Source organism: Notolepis coatsorum (genome assembly GCF_963971535.1).
Source record: "Notolepis coatsorum genome assembly, chromosome: 17".
Lineage (NCBI taxonomy): Eukaryota > Metazoa > Chordata > Actinopteri > Aulopiformes > Paralepididae > Notolepis > Notolepis coatsorum.
The window spans coordinates 76,333,317-76,355,292 of NC_140181.1; the positions used below are offsets into that span (position 1 = coordinate 76,333,317).

Here is a 21,976-nt window from a genome sequence, read left to right on the forward strand (position 1 = left end):
GAGAAAAATAAATCTCAATTTGGTCAGTATTGTCATTTGGACAAGCAAAGCCATTACTTTAAGTTGCAGGCAAGAAAGACAAGTCTGTCCACTGTCTCTGGTTTTAAAACTGCCCTGTTGCAGGTCAAAAAAAAATAACGATAGATATCGTGATTTAGATATTGCACTAGGCCCTATTGCAATATCGATTTAATTGTTCTGCCCTATTTACATGTTGAGTTACTCTAAAACTCCACTGTTTCTGCTTGCTGTCTAGAACTAAAATACACATTGATACACATTTCACTGCTATCAAATGTTGCTGCCTCATGTGATTTAGATATTGCAATTTAGATGAATTGTTCTGCCCTATTTACATGTTTTCGGAATGTGAACAAGGTGAGGAATGACCTACTTTAAAAGACAAACAAACAAGGTATTCATGAATCTTAATCAGTATAGATTCCTTGGTTCAAGATGGTTGAATGATAAACGGTGAACTCACCTACTCGCCGATGGCTTAACAAGACTATAGGCACTGCAGGGATATGCTGACAACTTCTGTATTCACAGCCCTTCTGATTTTTTCACCTTGTCGATACTCGAAAGACCTCTCTTCTAAAGTAAGATCTCTTGACTCAGTTTTGGTTCTATTAAATACTAAGTTTCAACCATTTAATATTTAATATTTCAACCATCTAACCCAAGGGGGGGGGGGGACACTGTACATTGGAATACTGACAAAGCCATACTTGGTCATTTACTGTACAACTGGGTTAGGACATTTGTAGGGGCCAGTTTCGAATTGCAGTCTCCCGTAGGTGTTCTTTGAGAGTGCTTTTGAAAGTGGGTAGTGATTCACATTCCTTTACAGCTTTGGGTAGGGCGTTCCACATTGATGTGGCATAATTGCGAAACGTGTTTAGTCCCTTGTTTGAGCCGAATCTGGGTTTAAAATGATTTGTGGAGCTCCCTCTGGTGTTGTGATCGTGGTATTCACTGACCTTTGGGAAGTATTTTGACATGTACATGGGTACCTTGGTCGTGTAGTGTATCTTGTAGACCAGGCCCATTGCAAGTTGCTGTACTCTGTTGTCTACTCTAAGCCATCCTAGGTTGTCAAAGTGGGCAGGGGTGAGGTGGGTTGCTCTTATTGATTGTGAACAGAGAGTCCAAAGTTCTGTCACTGTGTTTGAGGCATTACCTGTGTAACTGGGAATGGCAAAGCTTAGAAAGGGCCAACAGGAAGGGAAGGTAGGAGGTAGGCTTGGGCGGTATGACGGTATTAAGGTATACCGGGGTATTTAGAAATACCGACGGCGACGGTATTGATTTTCAATACCGTCCGTCACCGTCAAAATCACAGATGCGACTCAGTTTCTATAACAGTGAAACGGGAGTTTTGAGTGTAGTGCACACACGCGCCAGCAGAGGGCGAGACCGCTCTAGTGGAGCGAGTGGGTCACAACGGTGTTCACGTTTTACGGTAATGTTGCGACAGTGCTGTGAAAATACCGTAAAGCGTTGCGACGAGAGTTGGTGTGTTGTTGTGGAGCAACTGGTGGAGCAAGCAAATAATCCGTCTCTTATTATATGTGAACTAAAGAGTACAAGGTTTACACAACAGCCCCCACCCGCCTTTTTATTGTATTTGTACCGTCCTGTACTATCCGCTGTCAGCTGTTTATCTCTCTCTGTGAGCTACTGAGCTTGAATAACTAGCGTTAGCTCACGTTAACTAGCGTTAGCTCTGCGGCTAATCTTAGATTACCCTGAACTAAATCAATGACTAGGTTATAAAGCATTCAAGTAGTTTTCACTGCGCATAGAAGTAGCCAAACAACGGGAGCATATCACCAAAACCCAGGCAATTTCTAACCCTTAAGGAATCAAATAGTCTGCCATGGCTAGATGCTAACGCTAAAACGGTGCAGGCTTCTACCGGTGCGGGACTACCATTCTGAGAGCTGATGATGATTTGTTTACTTGGTAACAACGGGTCCCCCCCCCCCCCCCCCCCCGCTGATGAAAATGAAAGTCATACCATGCACCGGGGTATTATCTCATAAAGGTTTGCCGGTGTGAAAAAAAGGATACCGCCCAAGCCTAGTAGGAGGAGTAGGAATAGGACCGAATAAGGCACTCTGTGCATTTCCCTCTGACTACATATAGCCACAGAAAACTAGGAATGTGTAGCTGATTAAATTCTTTCTTTGGATTACTGCCAGTATATAAACACGAGAGCAGGTAAGGAAACACTTGAATCCTTGAGACGAATGACCGCATTTCAGTCCACAGGGGTTTTCTTTTCCCCCGAATGTCTTTATCTGTGTAAGTGGGATTGTTCATTTATGGTTGAATACAGTAGAGGCTGTGTACTGTACATTCAGATGATCTGAAGATACTTCATACTTCAAATTATTTGGATTGACAATATAACTGCAAGTATGTGTGCTGTTCAAAGTGTTCATGACTCATTGATTGTCTCGAGGTGTAATTTAGCGACCCACCGATCACACTTCGATTCAGTGTCCTCAACTTTCAGTATAGGCAGATAGAACCGATCCCATCTATTGCTTTGTACGTGACCATAGATTTAGACCATCGGTTTGGGGTCACTGGACAAAAATAAGCAATATATAAATGGTAAATGGCTGCATTTATATAGCGCTTTTATCCAAAGCGCTTTACAATTTGTTCCTCATATTTGACCCATTCACTCACACATTCGCACACCGACGGTGGAAGCAAGTAGGCAACCATGCAAGGTGCCAACCTGCTCATCAGGAGCAATTAGGGGTTAAATGTCTTGCTCAAGGACACTTTGACACGCTGCCCGGGAGGAGCGGGAATCGAACCGGGAACCTCCGGATTACCAGACGACTGCTCTACCTCCCGACCCACTGTCGCCCATATATAATAAATTGTTGAGAGACATAAGTAGCTTCTATGCACTTTGCTTTAATTTCTGGCATGAGATGAGTATTGGGGAAATTGTTACAGCTATCATATTTTAGCCTGGTATTGCCATCCCTAGTTTAATTGGATGATACTGACTGGAGGGAGCACAGTCAGCTATTTGACACAATTCCTTGAAGTGGACATTGAAATGGGTGCTATAGATGAAACATGGATCAGGACAGAGTATGAAGGGCCTCAGTTTGTTCCGGGCAAGTCGCCCAAAGAAGAAAAACAGGTGTGTGAATGGATCTCCAGAAATTAAGTCTTTCCCCCAGAACAACTCCTGGAGGCGGTCAGGTATACAGAGGTTGTGCTGGACCTTCTTGAGACGCATCCTATTATTACTTACTTGTCTTTGCGGTGGAAGTGACTGATGCTCAAAGCGTGCGCAATAACATGTGCAACATGTGTAATCTAACTAGTGCACAATGAATGAATGAATCATGTTCGAAATATAAATAACTTCTCTTAAAGTTAAACCACTGTTCGTGATTCTGCCTAGAGCCAGGACTCTACAGTGCGCGTTTCACTCCCATTTGATAACTTTATAGTTTTTGATATAAACTCCAGCAGAGGTACAGAGATTGCGCGACTTTATCATTTTCCATCATGATGATGAACAGGGTCATAGAAAATGCATAAAATATTCATTACCAGTCATATTCATTTCAAATTTAGATATAGCCTATTTAAAAGCATTTCATTTTCAAAAACAATCGACCACAATGCAATTAATATGCAGAATGACGCTAATATTAACTTGTATTCAGGGTTTCCTACACATAACTGTCACTGATCCGATACAAATTTGACGGAAGATATTACTGTCCGTTTGTAATTTTTTTTTTTTATAAAATACATAATTGTGCCTTTGCAGAAATGATAGCTCTGTGGATGGTAATGTATTTCACCCTCTCCAAACTGTTCTGTTTGCCATAACAGACACAAGTCCAGCGGAGATGGACACAGCATTCAACAAATGGATGCTCCTTATTGAAAATGAATTAAAAACCGACGAGACAGACGGACACAATGGATCAATGTAACGTGTGCTGCAGCCTAATAGGGGAAGTAACATAAATAATAATTACTTATCAGTCACAGGCAGGAGTCTTCAATAACGTTGAATGGTGATCCCATTTTGTGAATTAATTAATTCTTTGATCATGTAACAATATCTTTGTTGGCAGACGGACTCCTTTGGATAATCTCACGTTAACATAATTAGCAAACGTCCTCTCGCTGCCCCCCCCCCCCCCCCCCCCCCCCCCTTCTCTGGCTGGCTCAGATGACAATAAAGCTAGCCTAATGCCTACTGCCTGGCTTAGGGCCCAATTTGCACATGAGCAAGGCTGTGCAATGTGATTGAACAATTTAAAATGAGTGCACTGCAGAGACTGAGTGCAGACCTACTTAAGCAAAGAGAGATGATGCAGAAAGACAATTACATAGTAATTAGTGTAACCGTTAACTGTAATTAGTGTTAAATAAATGTTAATTTAAGTTCAACAATTTTGTGTCATTTGTTGTTATTAAATTGTTGTTTTTGATCAGATGCCCCAAAAAAACATCTGCATTATATATCGGCCATCGGCCACCTTGCTCTCTAAATATCGGCATCAACCACTGAAAAACCCATGTCGGTGGATGACTAGTGTAGGCTACTCTGTCAGCGGTCAAGGCGAGCGACTTGTCAAAGCAGCTGGGCTTTTTTTCCATTCTCCTGCAGACAGCGGGTGATTGCTACAAATGTTGTGCATCTGTGTTTGGATTAGGGCTGCAGCGATGAGCCGCCGATGACGTTGACCATGGAATTTTGGCGATTTGCATATTCATGACGGACGCATTGTATTGTTCCATACTTGTCTTTGCAGGCAGACGTTCAAAGTCATAACATGCGCAATGTGTAATCTAACTAGTGCGATTGAATGAATAATCGCGTTCAAAATATAAATAACTTCTCTTAAACCACTGTTTGTGATTTTGCCTATAGAGCCAGGACTCGATGGTGAGCGTTTCACTTGCATTTGATAAGTTTCGTTTTTGATGTCAACTCCAGCTGCAACAGTGAGGGATGGGTGGGGCTGAGCCCGATACGCTGCCCCCCCCCCTCTCTTTCTCTGTACGCTCAATGATTTTAAGTAGCCTGCTATAAACTATTTTCCCTCCCTCTCGTGTGTGTGTGGTAAATTTACTATAGGCTACTCTTTTTGACATGGATTAGGCTAATTGGCTTAAACAATCCTGATTCCTGAGCTATATTCAAAACAGAATATATTGATTTACAATAAGGGCTCCTTATAAGGGCTCCTGCATCTCCCAGGTTTATTGAACTACTGTGCGATTTTGTGTCCACCCACCCTGTGATGTTTAGAGAGGCAGGCACATTGAACAGACTGTCTGACTTCAATCTACAGTATAGTTCGACTACATCATAGCAATGTTGATTTGCACATAGCAATCGTTGTTTCTTCCACCGTGGAGGAGAAATGGTCACTTTAAACATTGACTATATATAGGCATGCTGCCCAGTAGGGGTGGGAATCACCAGAGGCCTCACGATACGATACTATCACGATACTTGAGACACGATGCGATAGTATTGCGATACTAAATATATTGCGATATGCTGAGTATTGCGATATTAATATTGCGATATATTGCGATTTATTACCTTTTTTCAACTGCAAAGTAAAACTGTCAACATGTTTTATCTAATAAAATAAAGTTCAGTCTGTTCATCTCACTTCAATCATTTGTATTGCAGAACATGGTATTTTCTCAAGCAGACTGATGTAAACACTGTAATCTGTGTTGCATGTACCTGACAAACTGAACTGTTTGTATTAGTCATATTCCAACTTAACTGAATGCACGTGTTTGTGTGTGTGTGTGGACTACTGTACTATTACAGGTATTGAAATGAACAATGCAACTTCCTTATAAAAAAATACAAAGAAATATAAAAAAAAGATTTAATCTTTTTATGAATAATTAAATATCGATACTTGGCGTCCCTGTATCGATACAGTATCGCCATGCAAAGTATCGCGATACTACTATGTATCGATTCCCCCCCCCCCCCACCCCTACTGCCCAGAGGAGATTCTACTGAGTGCATTCTTCTAGAAAGCTTTATTGAAGGCCAGTGTGGATGTGGACACATAAGAGCTGTTGAGGAAACCTTATACAAACTTGTCTAGATAAAGAATGATCAGTGGACTGATCGGCCAATGCTACCTAGCCTGACTATGTATTCTAACCATGAGTAGAGTAGCCTAATTTAAATTCTGATACTCTAGAAAGCAGGATTTATTAAAAATTTTGCGTTTCATTGTGATATAGACGAAACAAAATTATAGGGTTGGGTATCGACCAAATTACACCGGTACTACCGAGTAACGAATCATGCTAGATCAATCTGTACCAAATTCCCGTACCTTTACAAGTTTGTTTAGTATAAGAGTGTAATATTACTAGACAAGAGGAAGCCTTTTCCACAAATATATATATATATATACTGTCCCGTCTCTTGGGTCTTTGGAAAGATCAGACAAGGTCAGAGGAGTTTGATCATATTTACTGAGGATGTCCAGATAATGTTGATATTTAAACATTTAAAAACGCAATACATGATCATGCGATTTACACAATATACTATGATCATGCGATTTAGTGTGGTGTTACAAAAATAAATAACAATGTTCTAAATAAATAACAATGTTGAAATTGTTGAAAAATGTTGTTAATACAGAGATTTTCAAATGTTTCAGCACTGTCCCGTTCATGTAACACTGTTGACCCAGAGAGTTCTGTTTCAGCACTGTCCCGTTCGCGTGTATATTTTCCTTAACGGAGTTGCACTTCCGCGTTCGGTTTTCGCAATCTGATTTGCCACTGATGTTTTTTCCAGCGCCAATCGCGTTACTCCTAACAATCGCGCCAGCATGGCTGTTACCCTAACCCTGATTGATTGATTGAAAACTTTATTAAGAGATTGCAGAATGGGTACAGTACAGCTCAATACATACAATTGTTAAGGGTATGCAGACCAGAGAAAGACTTTCGTCTTGTTTACATCAGGGTCCCCCATTTTCAATTCATCATAACATATATGACACACACGACATACAGATAGACAGTACTGCTACATCTATACATTTATGACATACCACATTTGCAAATACAGTACTGTTTGTGATACAAAAAGAGTCCAGAAAAGAGTATACATTTGACGTAGAAACTGTACATTGGAGTAGGTTGGGTAGGTGGGGTGGGGTTGGGTGGGGGGGGGGGAACTGTACATTGGAGGTGGGTGGGGGGGGGGGAGGGTTGTGTAGGGGGTATGTGGGGGTCACTGTACACTGTACATTGGAATATTGACAAAGCCATACGGTCATTTACTGTACATTTGAGGGGGATGGGTTAGGAATTGCAGTCTCCTGTAGGTGTTCTTTGAGAGTGTTTTTGAAAGTGGGTAGTGATTCACATTCCTTTACAGCTTTGGGTAGGGCGTTCCACATTGATGTGGCATAATTGCGAAACGTGTTTAGTCCCTTGTTTGAGCCGAATCTGGGTTTAACATGATTTGTGGAGCTCCCTGCTCCCTCTGGTGTTGTGATCGTGGTATTCACTGACCTTTGGGAAGTATTTTGACATGTACATGGGTACCTTGGTCGTGTAGTGTATCTTGTAGACCAGGCCCATTGCAAGTTGCTGTACTCTGTCGTCTACTCTAAGCCATCCTAGGTTGTCAAAGTGGGTAGGGGTGAGGTGGGTTCTAGGAGTAAGGTCAAGCAGTAGTCTGACCAGTTTGTTTTGAGATGTTTGTAATTTTGTTTTTAGTGCCTTTGAGGTGCTTTGGTACCATGAGGTCAGGGGGCGAAATTAACTTTTTGACTCACCGGCCAGTGGCGGGTAGATGGGAAGAATCTACCCGGCCAAGCATATTTCTTACCTGCCAATTTTTTTTGATTAAAAAAATAATAATTATTTAATAAAATATTTATATTATATAATCATACTGTAGTTGTATTATCTGCGAGACATCGCCACCTCGCTGTCTGCAAACAGCTCCACTGTCTGTGTGTATACTCGAGTGGCCTCCAGCTCCAGCAAGGATTCTCCGGCGCTGCAGCTGGACCCTAAACTCTTACATTCAGCATGAAAGGATTCTCCTGCGCTGCACCTGGACCCTATTCAGCAGCCCTCATGCGATGTAAGCCAGGGGCTCGAATACGCATGTTGTAGGACATTGATGTCAGGAGCTATCTGTAGCTACTGCTGGATGGCGTTGGGACAACGCCTCTGAACTATTTAGTTTACTGGGACATTTCATAGTGACTAGTGAGCTAACGTGGGCTAACATGAGCTACCTAGCCAACGGAGGTATTATGCACTGGACACTTGCTGGAGCAGTTGTTGATGTCGGGAGCTATCAGTAGCTAGCCAGCTGGATAACGTTACACAATGCCTCATGTATTAAACTAAAAGTGAATAGTTGACTGGGTCATTTTGTAACAGTAGCTAACATCAGCTCACGGAGGTCCCTCTGACTAGAGTAGACTAACGTCACGGTGACTGTCCTCTGTTTACATGCAGCATACAGAAACAGGTGCGGGATGGGTAGGAGGAGCAGTGCGCTGCGTGTCTGTGCTGAGACAGCGAGTGAGAACTCCGCTCAGAATTGGATCATGATTTTCGGTTTTCACATGACTATTTGATTGCCCGCCACACGCCGGGCAGACCTCTCAGTGGGAGGCGCAACGTAAAAACTGAGCGCCAATGGCGGGTGGCGGGCTCTAGTTTCGCCCCCTGCATGAGGTGCAAGCACGACGTAGTACCCTTGAATGAGTGCTCCTGCCAGAGTCTTCAGGGTATTCTTGTTTACCAGAGAGGAGATCCGGTACAAGAATCGAGTTTGTTGGTTGACTTTTTTTTTTATTACATTGGATGCCATTTTGTCACAGGAAAGATTAGTCTCTAGGATGGAACCCAGGTAGGTAATTTCATCTTTCCTTGTGACAATATTGTCACCCACTGTAACTGAGAAGCCGTCGGTCTTGCTGAGTTTGTTATTTGAACCGAAGAGAATGGACTCTGTTTTGTCCATGTGTAATGATAGTTTATCGGCGAGCTATATGCACCCTAACCCTAACCTTAACCAACTAACCCTAACCTTAACCAACTAACCCTAACCTTAACCCTAACCTTAACCCTAACCTTAACCAACTTCGAAAGAGAGCGACTTTGAAAGAGTCGCCAAGCTTAACCAGTTTGTTAAGAGTAACACGATTGGCGCTGAAAAAAACGTCAGTGGCCAATCAGATTGCGCAAACCGAACGCGGACGTGCAACTCTGTTAGGGAAAATATACACGCGTCCGTTCATGTAACACTGTTGTTCACCCAGAGAGTTCTGTTTCAGCACTGTCCCGTTCATGTAACACTGTTGTTGACCCAGAGAGTTCTGTAGCACTGTCCCGTTCATGTAACACTGTTGTTGACCCAGAGAGTTCTGTTTCAGCACTGTCCCGTTCATGTAACACTGTTGTTGACCCAGAGAGTTCTGTTTCAGCTCAGTGGACCATAGGGGAAAAGGGGCTTGGTGCTGCCAAATTGCTAGAGCTTCAGCTGGTAGCCAAGATCAGTTAGGAATTATTATAGGAGACAAAAAGCTTACAACATGAGTTACTCTAAAACTCTATAGTGTTTCTGCTTGTTGTCTAGAACTATACACATTGATACACATTTCACTGCTATCAAATATTGCTGCCTCATGTGATTTAGATTCATTTTCAATTAATTGTTCTGCCCTATTCACATTGTATGTGAACAAGGTGAGGAATGGCCTACTTTAAATGACAAATAAACAAGGTATTCATGAATCAGTATAGATTCCTTGGTTCAAGATGGTTGAATGATAAACACCGGTGAACTCTAGTCGCTGGTGGCTTAACAAGACTATAGGCACTGCTGGACAGGTTATGCTGAGACAACTTCTGTATTCACAGCCCTTCTGACTTTTCCACCTTGTCGATACTCGAAAGACCTCTCTTCTAAAGTAAGATCTCTTGACTCAGTTTTTGTTCTATTTACCCTTTCACTGCGGTAACAGTCAGTAGTGTGATAGTAAAGGGTTAACCTTCTGTAGTGTGGCAGTGAAAGGGTTTCTCCTTTTCAGAAATTATATATATATATATACTTTTTTAACCCGGGCCAGGCCCTATTTAAACATTGTCTGGCAAGATGTTGTTGACTACCACAGGCCATCATTTCATTGATCGCTTTAGCATCTAAACTTGGCACTGTGCTGTATCCTCTCTCCAGGCTCCAATACAGTGTATAGTGACTTCAATTAAAACAAAGAGATTTGGCTGGTAGTGCAATACATTTACATTACTTTTATCCAAAGCGACTTACAAGTTCTGTACGACGGGTCATCAGGAAGGGTACAACTCTATCAGCTGAATAGGTATTCTGTCTCCCATCCTCTCTTGCTCTTATCGATTGTGAACAGAGAGTCCAAAGTTCTGTTACTGTGTTTGAGGCATTACCTGCGTAACTGGGAATGGCAAAGCTTAGAAAGGGCCAACAGGAAGGGAAGGTAGGAGGAGTATAGGAATGGGACTGAATAAGGCACTCTGCATTTCCCTCTGACTACATATAGCCACAGAAAACTAGAAATGTGTAGCTGATTTCTTTGGATTACTGGCGTATATAAACACAAGAGAGCAGGTAAGGAAACACTTGAATGTTGAATCCTTGAGACGAATGACCGCATTTCAGTCCATTTTATATTTTCAGGGGTTTTCTTTTTCCCCGAATGTCATCATCTCCAGGAAAGACTGCGTAAGTGGGATTGTTAAATTATGGTTAAATACAGTAGAGGCTGTGTACCGTACATTCAGATGATCTGAATATACTTCATACTTCAAATTATTTCGATTTGACAATATAATTGCAAGAATGTGGGCTGTTCAAAATGTTCATGACTCATTGATGGTGTACAGGTATATTCCAAGATACGAGTTTTGATAATTGTTGGGTCACATCTTTCCAGAATGTCTTAACTGGTGGGCAGTCCCAATACATGTGCATAAATGTCCCTTCGTCCCCATTTGTACATTGCGAGCATTTGGAGTCTTGTTTAAGACCCATTCTGTTCAGATGACACTTTTTCATGGCCGATAGCAATTCAGTGTCCTCAACTTTCAGTATTGGCAGATGGAACCGATCTGATCCATTGCTTTGTACTGTACTTGACCATAGATTAAAATTTTAGACCATCGGTTTGGGGTCATTGGATATAAATGAACAATATATAATGCATTTTTCTCCATTAGAGAGACCTAAGTAGCTTCTATGCACTTTGCTTTCATTTCTGGCATGTTACAGATGGCTCTTAAGTATGGGGGAAATTATCCGTTACTGATATCATATTGCTAGTTTAATTGGATGATACCTACTGGAGGGAGCACAGTCGGCTATTAGACACAATTTCTTGAAGTGGACATTGAAATGGACTAAGGATTTATATAGTCGACTTTGATTGGCCAAAATTTGCAGATGGTATTTAATTTGTTGTATCATTCCATTTGGGCTGTGGGGGGTGCTTCATGTCTAAAGGAGTCGACTGAAGGCTTCTTGTCCTCTGCGGAAGCATGCAATTGGTCCACTTATGGATACATCTTGATATTTGTCTAGTGTGTTCATTAGACCGGTGAACTCCTCTTTCAGTGCCTCTGTGCCCGTTTTCTTAGGCTGTTAGCCTCGCTGGTATGTGCGCCATTTACGTTAGCCACGCTTCTAGGCCTCTTTGCTTTTGGGAAAGAATGATCAAAAAAAAAGAAACTTGACTAAGAGGTTGGCAGTTGACTACGGCTCCTCTCGATTGATGTGTCGACTAGTCGAGGTCAGCCCTACTATAGATGAAACATGGATCAGGACAGAGTCTGAAGGGCCTCAGGCTGTAGTGTTTTGGGCAAGTTGCCCAAAGAAGAAAAACAGGTGTGAGAAGGACAGGACACTGATTGTATCTCCAGTTTCCCCCAGAACAACTCCTGGAGGCTGTCGGGTTCAGAGGTTGCGCTGGCCCTTCTCGTTTTCTGTCATGATGACAGTTATCAAAATTCAATCTTCAATCTAGTTCGACTAGATCATAGCAATGTCGTTTTGCACATAGCAATCATTGTTTCTTTAAACATTCACTTTAACTGCCTATATTGACTGAGACTCTATATAATATAGGCATGCTGTCTGGAGGAGATTCCACTAAGTGCATTCTTCTAGAAGGTCAATGTGGACACAGAAGAGCAGTTGAGGAAACATTATACAAACTGTCTAGATAAAGAACGATCAGTGGACCGATCGGTAGGGATGGGTACCGGTACCTGTGAATCGATACCGGTACCCAACGGTACCTTTTTTCTGTACTTTAGTCTCTAAAAATGTTATCTACCTACCTCAGTTGTGAAATATAAAATCTAAACTTCAAATAACCACACTTTCGACCGTTTTCGGCTTGCCATTGCCCCGACTGCTTTGTTGTTGAATCAAGTCAAATCCTAGGTAAGCGTATATTGTGCTTGTGAACGTTGACGTGAAAAACAAAAAGGAAAATATTAATAAATGTTTTTACAGTACCGAAATCTGGCACCGACGGATCTCACGTTAATCGGTACTCGGTAGTACCGACGTGATTCGGTAGGTACCTTAAAGTACCTAATTCGGTACCCATCCCTACCGATCGGCCAATGCTACCTAGCCGGACTATATGGATTCTAACCATGAATAGTGTAATTGAAAATCTGATCCTCTAGAAAGCAGATTTTAATTTTTTTATCCCTGCGCATGTCATTGTGATATAGGCTAAATGATCAACGTCGATAAATGGGTTATCATGTACACATTGGGTTAAAAGAGGAACTTGAGAAATAGGCTAACGACGACAGAGGGATATTTAGTGAGAGTGCCAGAGAGTTAATGATGTTGAATATCTCCTGCTGTGATGTCATCGGAGGATACTGAATCCTTGTGTTGTGTTAAGCTACAGCTCAATGAAATGCTGTAGATAAAAAAATGGAGATAGGCATTGCTATTTTTCATCTACATAATTTCATTGACTTGTAATTAACACAACATAAGAATTCAGTGTCCTCTGATGACATCACAGAAGGAGATATTCAAACGCATTCACTCCAAATAATTCAAGTTAAACTTTTGTGTTATTTGTCACATATACGGTACGTGTGTACATTATAGTGAAATGCTTGGCTCTGTATGAGCCTCCTGAGATTGTACTTTATACAGTAAAAAAAAGTAAAAATAATAAAGACCAAACACTACAAAATATACTAACTAAAGTACAAAATGCAAACAATGAAATACAAAAGGCAAACCTTTTAAAATGAAGTAGGTATGTAGTGCAAATCTTAGTAATAAATAGATAGAAATATGGTAGTGTTAAAAGTAGGGATGGGTATCGTTAGGATTTTATCGATACTACTACTCTTATCGATACTGCTTAACGGTTCGGTACTTTATCGATACTCTTATCGGTTCTTTTTTATTATTTTGCACGAAAAAAAGACAATTAATAACAGAATCGACATTGCTTTATTATTTATAACTTTATAAATAAATATAATAAATAAATATAATAAATAAAGATAATTTCTTCAGCAACATTAACCCTGTGACACTCGTTCACCCTATCCTCTGTCATCCTTCCTCTAGCTGCTAGGGTGAAGGGACTTTGGGCTTGGCTGGGACCGGTGGTGGTAGAGGGAGGAGGGGTGGGCTGGGACATGGTGGCTGCAGCCTCAGCCTGATGATCTATAAAAAGTTGTCATCTTTCAAATATATTTGTAGCTAAACAATTAGCTAAGCAATTATATTTTATTTATTAGCCTATTCGTAATAATTCGTTATTAGCCTAGCTAACTCCGTATCTTGGCTTACCTGCAGTGGAGATGGAGATGGAACACTGCGAGCAAAGCAGTAAAAAACGGCGCATTTCTGCAGACTAATGTTATGTTTTGAAAACTGATGTTTTGACAAATTGCTTGTATTGCCACCCATACTTGCAAATGTTTTATTGCACTTGTGGCAACGTGCGTTGTCGGCATCGACTTTCGTAAAGTGTACCCAGACCTTAGAGTTGGGCTGCACGATTTTGCGAAATAATCTAATTGCGATTTTTCTAACAGATATTGCGATTGCGATAAAATTTGCAATAATAATAATAAAAAAAAGCAGCCCCACAGAGGTTTATTGTAAAGTGCGGCTTGCATCTGGCCTACGCGGTGGGTCTGTTCGGGACACCGAGCCTGAAAATGTATCTTTTTACCTGGGAATCGATACTGGTACCCAACGGTACCTTTTTTTCTGTACTTTACTTTCCCTCTCTGAAGTCTAAACTTCACAACACACAATCTAAAACCCCTTACCTCCCTCTCCCAAACTGTTCCTACAACAACTTGCAAAGGATATCTTGTATCTCAATGGGACTTCCTGGTTAAATAAAAAAAAAAGTAAAAAAATAATAAAGAAATTGCGATATTCTTTTTCTTTTTCGATTAGCTAATTTGCTAATAGAAGCTCCTTTTGAGTATCTCTCTACTGCCCATGAGACCCCGGTAGCGATTGCGTTAATTGTGTGCAAAACCAATTAGAGCCTATTAGAGGATATGTGTGAGATTAATGAGAAATAAACAAGTTTTTAAATTTTTTTTGTGAAGTGCACCTTAAGTGCAACCTTTAAGCACAATTTTATTTAACCTTAATTTGACCAGGTAGTCAACGATCTCTTTTTCGAGCAAGACCTGGCCAAAATGGCAGCAAAACAAGTGGGGCAAGGGGATACATTTGAGCTGCAGCAAACAAGATTGAGTGGGATTGGGGGGAGATTGGGTAGGCTAGAAAGGGTAGGGTAGAAAGAGGAGGGAAGGTGAGGCTTTGCAGGAGGTTGCTGGCGACAGAATTTAAATATAACACCAATTATACAGTGAAGCATCGACATTTTCCTAACATATACAATATGTTGTATATGTTAGGTTAGTTGTGTAGTCTCATGTCTCTGTTGCGCACCCTGTGTGTTGTCTTGTTAGAACGTGGATTGTTGTATGTTCTTGTCCACATAACCAAGTCAATAACCAAGTCAAATTCTGTTGTATCCTTACACTGGTGAATAAAGTGATTCCAATTCTATAAAACATTTTTAGGGGAAGCGCTGTAATAACTAATGATCCTTCCGTGGTCTTGCCACACCTGTATTAAACCCAGTTCTTGTGTTTCTGTGTACAGGGCTCCCATCTGCGCTGCCTGAGGAAGCCAAAGAGATTGAATGTGACTGCTGACGACAACCTTCCAGCCACCATCCATCGACCAAAACGGCGGTTTTATTTGCTTGTGACGTACCATCGACTTTGGTCAAACGGTCCCCTTGACGTCGGTCAAACGTCTAGTTTTTTTGGACGTTCCTTTGTTGCTGTGGTGACGTTACCACAGAGTCTTTGATTGACAGTTACCCCCACCGGAGGGACGCTGAGGGAACTGCCGACCGCAGAGAACATGTTCTAGAACGTCTAGATCCGTCTTTGTGCGTCTTTGTGTGGCTTTGACTCTGGAAGATGAGCAATGAGGATGAGTTCTACGACGCCGTCACAGGTGGGTGCTGCGAGTCCATGTATGGGTATCAGTATGTCAGGAAGGGGTGTGGGGCGTGCAGTGAGCAGTATTTCTCTTTGAGACAGTAAGAAGGCTGAGAAGGAGACAAGAGTAGGGGGGACGTGAGAGAAGAGGAGGCTCTGGTGGGACTCGATCCCAGGCCATGCGCTTCCAGAGAAGGGTCTTAAAGGAACATAAAGCCGACTTTATTACGGCCATAATCTCGCACGTATCCCAAAACTACAAACTACAAATTCAATCAGTCTGCGAGTTATTTAATTAAGGCCATTATGGTTAACCGTCTGTAGTGTGGTAGTGAAAGGGTTAACCGTCTCTGTAGTGTGGTAGTGAAAGGTTAACCTTCTGTAGTGTGGTAGTGAAAGGTTAACCTTCTGTAGTGTGGTAGTGAAATGTTACCCTTCTGTAGTGTGGTAGTGAAAGGTTAACCTTCTGTAGTGTGGTAGTGAAATTATGGTTAATGATGTTTAACAGTCGGATACCTCAGTCATGTTTTCTCGGGAAAACGTCTCATGAGTCTCAAACTCGAGGCTGGGAAACCTTGTTCTCACTGTCTGTCTTCGCGACAGTCTTTCTGTCTATAGAGGCTTAATGTTGACTGTCTTCATGACAGTCTTTTTGTCCATAGAGGTTAAATGTTGACTGTCTGTCTTCATGACAGTCTATTTGTCCATAGAGGTTTAGTGTCATCTAGTGTAACCTAACCTGCCTTAACCTGATGATGCCTTTAATAATGTAGAAGCCTATTATCCCGTTGTCATGATAGGCTGTGCCAACAAGGTGTGTGTGTGTGCAGTTTGTGCACGTGTACGTCTTTATGCATCTGTGCATGTCTCTATGTCTGTGCACCTGTGTTGCAGGGGAGGAAACTAACTTTTTGGCTTACCAGCCAACTGGCGAGTAGCTGATTTTTCTTACCAGCCAAAAATAAATCGCTAATTGTGATAATTACTTCTTTGTATGTCTTCGTCTAAATTCATTTTCAATCATAGTAATAATCACACTGTGTCGCTACTCTTTACAATATTTATTAGCATAAAACATTAATAACAGTGTCTCTACTCTTCACAATATTAGCATAAAACATATTAACATGAAAGAGGAACTATTCTGGACTGGGTTGGGCTGAACTGGGCAGTGAAAGATGCTGGGTTGGACTGGGTTGGGCAGTGAAAGAAAAAAAGTATGTGTTGTGAAGTTAACTTTGAACCTCGGTTGTCAAGCCGCGTCAATGTTGTGTATGCATCTGGGTAGGCATCACAACGGTGTTCACTGTGCCTTTAAGACGGCACGGTGGTCTTACGACATGGCTGTGAAGTATCGTCAAGTGTTGTGGTATCATCAGTTGGGTTGGTGTGCTGTTGTGCACTGGTTGAGCATGCAATAAAACGTCTAACCTTACGTCGTAGTCCGGTGCATTTTTGGAAACATTATAGTCAATATAACGGATACACCTAGCTAACATGGGGCTGGCTGCTTTGAGCACACACACACACACACACACACAGGGCTAACGTTAGCTAGCAAGCAGCTATAGCTAAAACGCTAACTAGAAGCTAACTACTTATTGTATACAGTTCCAATAGACTAACATTACACCTCTGTGATTTAAATGTGTCCTTAGTATGGATGCTCGATATTGGCTTTTTTACCGATACCGATATACCAATATTGTTCAACTCTTAATTTCCGATACTGATATTTTCCGATATCACATTTTAATGCCGATATCGGCCGATAATATCGGTAGGCCGATAATATCGGACATCCCTAGTCCTTAGTAACTTATACTCGAGGGTTGTACTAGGGTTGGATGCAGTTCCCCGTTGGTCAGTCTGTCTGTTTTCCATCTTCTGCTGTGTTTAATGTTATCTGTTTGCGAGTGCTCCCTTGACTGATGGCCAGTACTGCGGGAACTTTTATTAAACATTCTATATGTTCGTGGGTTGGCCAGTACTGCGGGAACTTTTATTAAACATTCTATATTTTCGTGGGTTGGCCAGTACTGCGGGAACTTTTATTAAACATTCTATATGTTTGTGGGTTGGCCAGTACTGCGGGAACTTTTATTAAACATTCTATATGTTCGTGGGTTGGCCAGTACTGCTGGAACTTTTATTAAACATTCTATATGTTCGTGGGTTGGCCAGTACTGCGGGAACTTTTATTAAACATTCTATATGTTTGTGGGTTGGCCAGTACTGCGGGAACTTTTATTAAACATTCTATATGTTCGTGGGTTGGCCAGTACCACAGGAACTTTTATTAAACATTATATGTCCGCGGGTCTTGTGCAGTGCTCTCATGGCACTGTCAACTAAAGCGAGCACTCCGAAGACGCGCACCGTTTGCCAGTGACCGTGATTGCAGAATGTTTTGTTTTGTTTACTTGCCAGTGTGGCGAGTGGTCTTCATGAATCACTCGCCAAACATAAAAAATACTCGCATTTGGCAAGTAAAGTGGCCTAATTTCCTCCCCTGCCTGTGTGTGTGTGTATACGTCTGTGTGTGAGCTTAAATTATGAAGCAGTTGCCACAAGGTGAACTGCTGGTGTGTGTGTACATGTGTGTGTGTGTGTGTTGTGTCTGCACATGTGCCACAGTCTGCATCTATGTTGTCATATTATGATCGTTTTACTAATCTGAGATTTAAGGGCAAATCTGTATTCTCTTCAACAGTTGTCAGCTAACTGCTAGCATCTACAGTGATGTCATTCTTGTTTCTGTCACTGAACTGGCAGGAACGATAATTACCATCAGGCCAGATTTGGCCTTTTTGGAATCAGTGTATCGCCAATACCTTTTTGTTTGAATCTTTTCAAATTTTGTTGTGAACATTCATGGCCCCAAGAGGAATAATCCTATTGATGTTGGTCACCCCGTGACCATTCTTCTCGCGCCGTCATCAGGCCAAACATTCAATACTCAGATTAGTGCATCTCCTGATCCAATTTCCACCAAACTTGACAAATGGTCAAATAATTTGTTAAATATTATAGGCATGTTTTCTCTGTATGAGAGAGAGAGAGAAGAAATGTGTGGCTGCCGGCCTGGTGGAGATTTGTGCTCTACTGAGCGCACCTTTCTTGTTTATTAGTGGATGGTGTGCAGGCACAAGTATAATCACTTATTTGTTTTGGCTCCCTCAGAGACGACATAGCCCTCTGGAGATACAAGAATACAATTCTAGGACTAAATCCTGGGTAGCCACGAGTTCCTTCAGTTAACAATACAATTCTAGAACCCTTGAGACTATATTCACCTTAATATGCCCACTTCTGCCATGGAGTGGTCTCTTTATGTCGGGTAGCTGAACTCGGAGACCTTCAGAATACCAGACGGTCTGCTCTACCCACGGACCACTGCTGCCCCAGCCCTAGAGCTCTTGATTCTAGAACCCTGCTCATAGAGCTTAGTCGTGGGCTAACCGTAGAGCTTAGTCGTGGGCTAACCGTAGACCTTAGTCGTGGGCTAACCGTAGAGCTTAGTCGTGGGCTAACCGTAGAGCTTAATTAGTCATGGGCTAACCCTAGAGCACAGGTCGGCAATAGGCGGCCCGCAGGCCGAAATGATCCCGCCAGCAATAATATCTGGCCCCTCAGAATATTAAAAAAATAAATAATCTTTTTTAATTTTAAATGTTTTATTATATATCAGACCAACTAGGCTAGGCTATATGTTAGCTATAATGTCCAAATATAGAAACTAAACTACCACCACCTAAAGAATGCTTATTATACTTTGTTTTATCCATGTTGAGAGTGAATAACAGGTAGGCAGTGAGGTGCAATGTAGCGCTTGCTCAACATGAAAAAAGTCTGGACAGCGCCTGGTGCTGAAATAACAAACAAGCAGTGTGGTGTGAACCAGTTCAGTAAGTCATTCAAACTTTATCTTTACTAATATATATATATATGACTGTGACGGCACCACACATCAGATCAGAGCAAAAAAAGCGGAATCTGCTTCAAGAAGATGCGCTACATTAGGTATATAAGGAATTACAACGAGACATTTATTAACTAAATAAAAAATACAATTAGGCTTTTAACCCTCTAAAGCCGGGCGCAACACTAGACATGTTTTGTAAAACATTAAATATCTTTGGATTTGTTTGTGATAAAGACTTGCTTTATTGTATCGGAATCGATTGTCATAGATTCATTTTGTGCATCTCTCAGAGAATGCGCGGATGTAAAGCATAGAATCTTGAAATATCTAGATCTGGTTGTTTTCCCTGGACTGCATCTAATCTGCTGTATCCTGTATCTATCCATTTATCATATATTTATGTCTGTCACTATAGCCAATGGAAATGCTAGAAATGATCACGTGGCCTGGGAGAACCAATGGAAAATTCCTATTGTTTCTCAATAGTCCAGTGCGCTCCACAGAAAGGGCTGTCAGATAGACGCATTGGTTGCGCGTAATGTAAGATAGGCCGATAAGAGAGAGGCGCTTGTCTCTGGTTTTATAATAAAATGGCAAACAGACAAAGGTATAATGTTCAGTGCAAATGTGTATGTCGTTTACAGTTTATTATGCCACCTATGCAGCTCGTTTATTTTGTCCATTCTCTGCCTCTGCCACAAATGTATGTATTGGTTATAAGGTGGTCTGTCACAGAGTTAAAATGTTTTCATTATCAATATATTAAATTAGCCATTGTTTTTGTTTCCGGCCCCCCATACAATGGCTTGGAAAAAATGTGTCCCTCGGCCAAACTTAATTGCCTACCCCTGCCCTAGAGCTTAGTCGTGGGCTAACCGGCTAACTCGAATTAAAAGGCGTTCTAGATAGGGATGCACGATAATTATCGGGCCGATAATTATCGGGCCGATATCAGCAATTATGACGTCATCCCGATAAACTCGATAACGTTATTGATAGCTCCGATAACATATAATAAATTTTTTGGTTAAAAGAAATCCGGTGTGGGTGGATTTGGATGAAAGGCGCTTGTTTTTATTATAGCCTCCTCCCGTTTTGCCAGTACTGTGGTAAAACTGATAGCGTGTGGTTTAGGAACAGGGAGTTTTTCACAAATCGAGCGCTCCCTTTCTTGGCTGTGACGTAGTCACGTTACATTCGGAGACAGACAGTCGATCTGCCAATTACGTCCCACGGCTTGCACCCACCTCTTCTTCTTACCACCAATCAGAAGCTCTCGTTCGTTTATTTACCTCCGGATTGTCAGCCATTACTCTACTCGGAGCTAACGTTATCTCCCCGCCAGCCACATTGACAAGTACCAGCGCTTATACATTACTGGCAAATGTCTTGTTGCACGTGTGGCAACGAGCGTCGTCAGCATCGACTTTAGTAAAATAGACCCAGACTTTTGAACATTTCGTTCTCTCCGCCATTATGAGAGCAGAGCTGTCTGTACTGAGTCGGCAGCGCAGCACCCGTGTGAGTGAGTGTGTGTGTGTGTGTGTGAGTGAGTGTGTGTGTGTGTGGGAGGGAGCCCGCTCGCAGGCAGAGACAGAGGCAGGAGAGATAATAGACAACGGCCAACAAGATTAGTTTGCGACGTTTAAATTCCTAAAAACCGATGACGTCGGAGCTTATAAATACTAAAAAAAAAAAATTGATAAAAAAAAATATATATATATATATATATATATATATACAGTTAAAAAAATATTATAATACAATAAATATCGGTATCGGCTTGAGGAGCATAAAGTTATCGGTATCGGTGTCAAAAAATCAATATCGTGCATCCCTAGTTAATCTAGACCAACTCTGACAGTAGCTGAGAGCTAAGGAGGGTGGTTCAGGGTGGGTAGGTAGCTGAAGCGGGTGGTACGGGGGGGGGGGGGGTCGAGGGGGGGAGGCGATGTTGTGGGTCGGTGGTTTTTGAGCGGGTGAATGTCTGGGTAGGGTTGTGGGTATATTGGTCTATATAATATGATATTCCTGTGTTGATCATGTGTGCCTTAATACTGGGATTGCACTGGGGTGTGCACTGGTATCTCTATATAGAGATGTTGGTGCACACCCTAGTGTTATCCCAGGTGTATGGTGTATCTGTATATCTAATGTTAGTGAGGGCATGTCTACTTCTTTGTACACTAACTGATTTTATTACCTTTTTTATTTACCTACTGTATGTCCTATTTATAATGTTTTATGTCAGCCCTTTAAGGGACGGGTGTTGAAAATTAGCTTTGGCTACAAACACTATGATACAGGCATTCTCTATGTATTTGTATATGTCCCTTTCAAATAAATCAAATCAAATCAAGGATAACCCTGGGCTAAGAAAAGTCTGTGGGTCCCACCTTTGTTGTGTTTATCATTGGCATGCCCTGTGGTGTGGCATAGTATGATTATGCGGCTCTTCCA

The 21,976-nt window shown here is 41.6% G+C and overlaps 1 protein-coding gene across 3 annotated transcripts in view; it reads left to right on the top strand.

Moving 5' to 3' along the window:
* The window catches only part of osbpl2b (oxysterol binding protein-like 2b), a 116,692-nt gene that overhangs the window by 38,624 nt on the left and 56,092 nt on the right, over positions 1–21,976 (top strand). For all 3 annotated transcript variants that reach the window (XM_084333768.1, XM_084333770.1, XM_084333769.1), the window contains one exon: positions 15,245–15,607. In XM_084333768.1, the coding sequence (XP_084189894.1) occupies positions 15,571–15,607 (37 nt within the window). In that variant the 5' untranslated portion in view covers positions 15,245–15,570. The remainder of the gene's footprint in view (positions 1–15,244; positions 15,608–21,976) is intronic.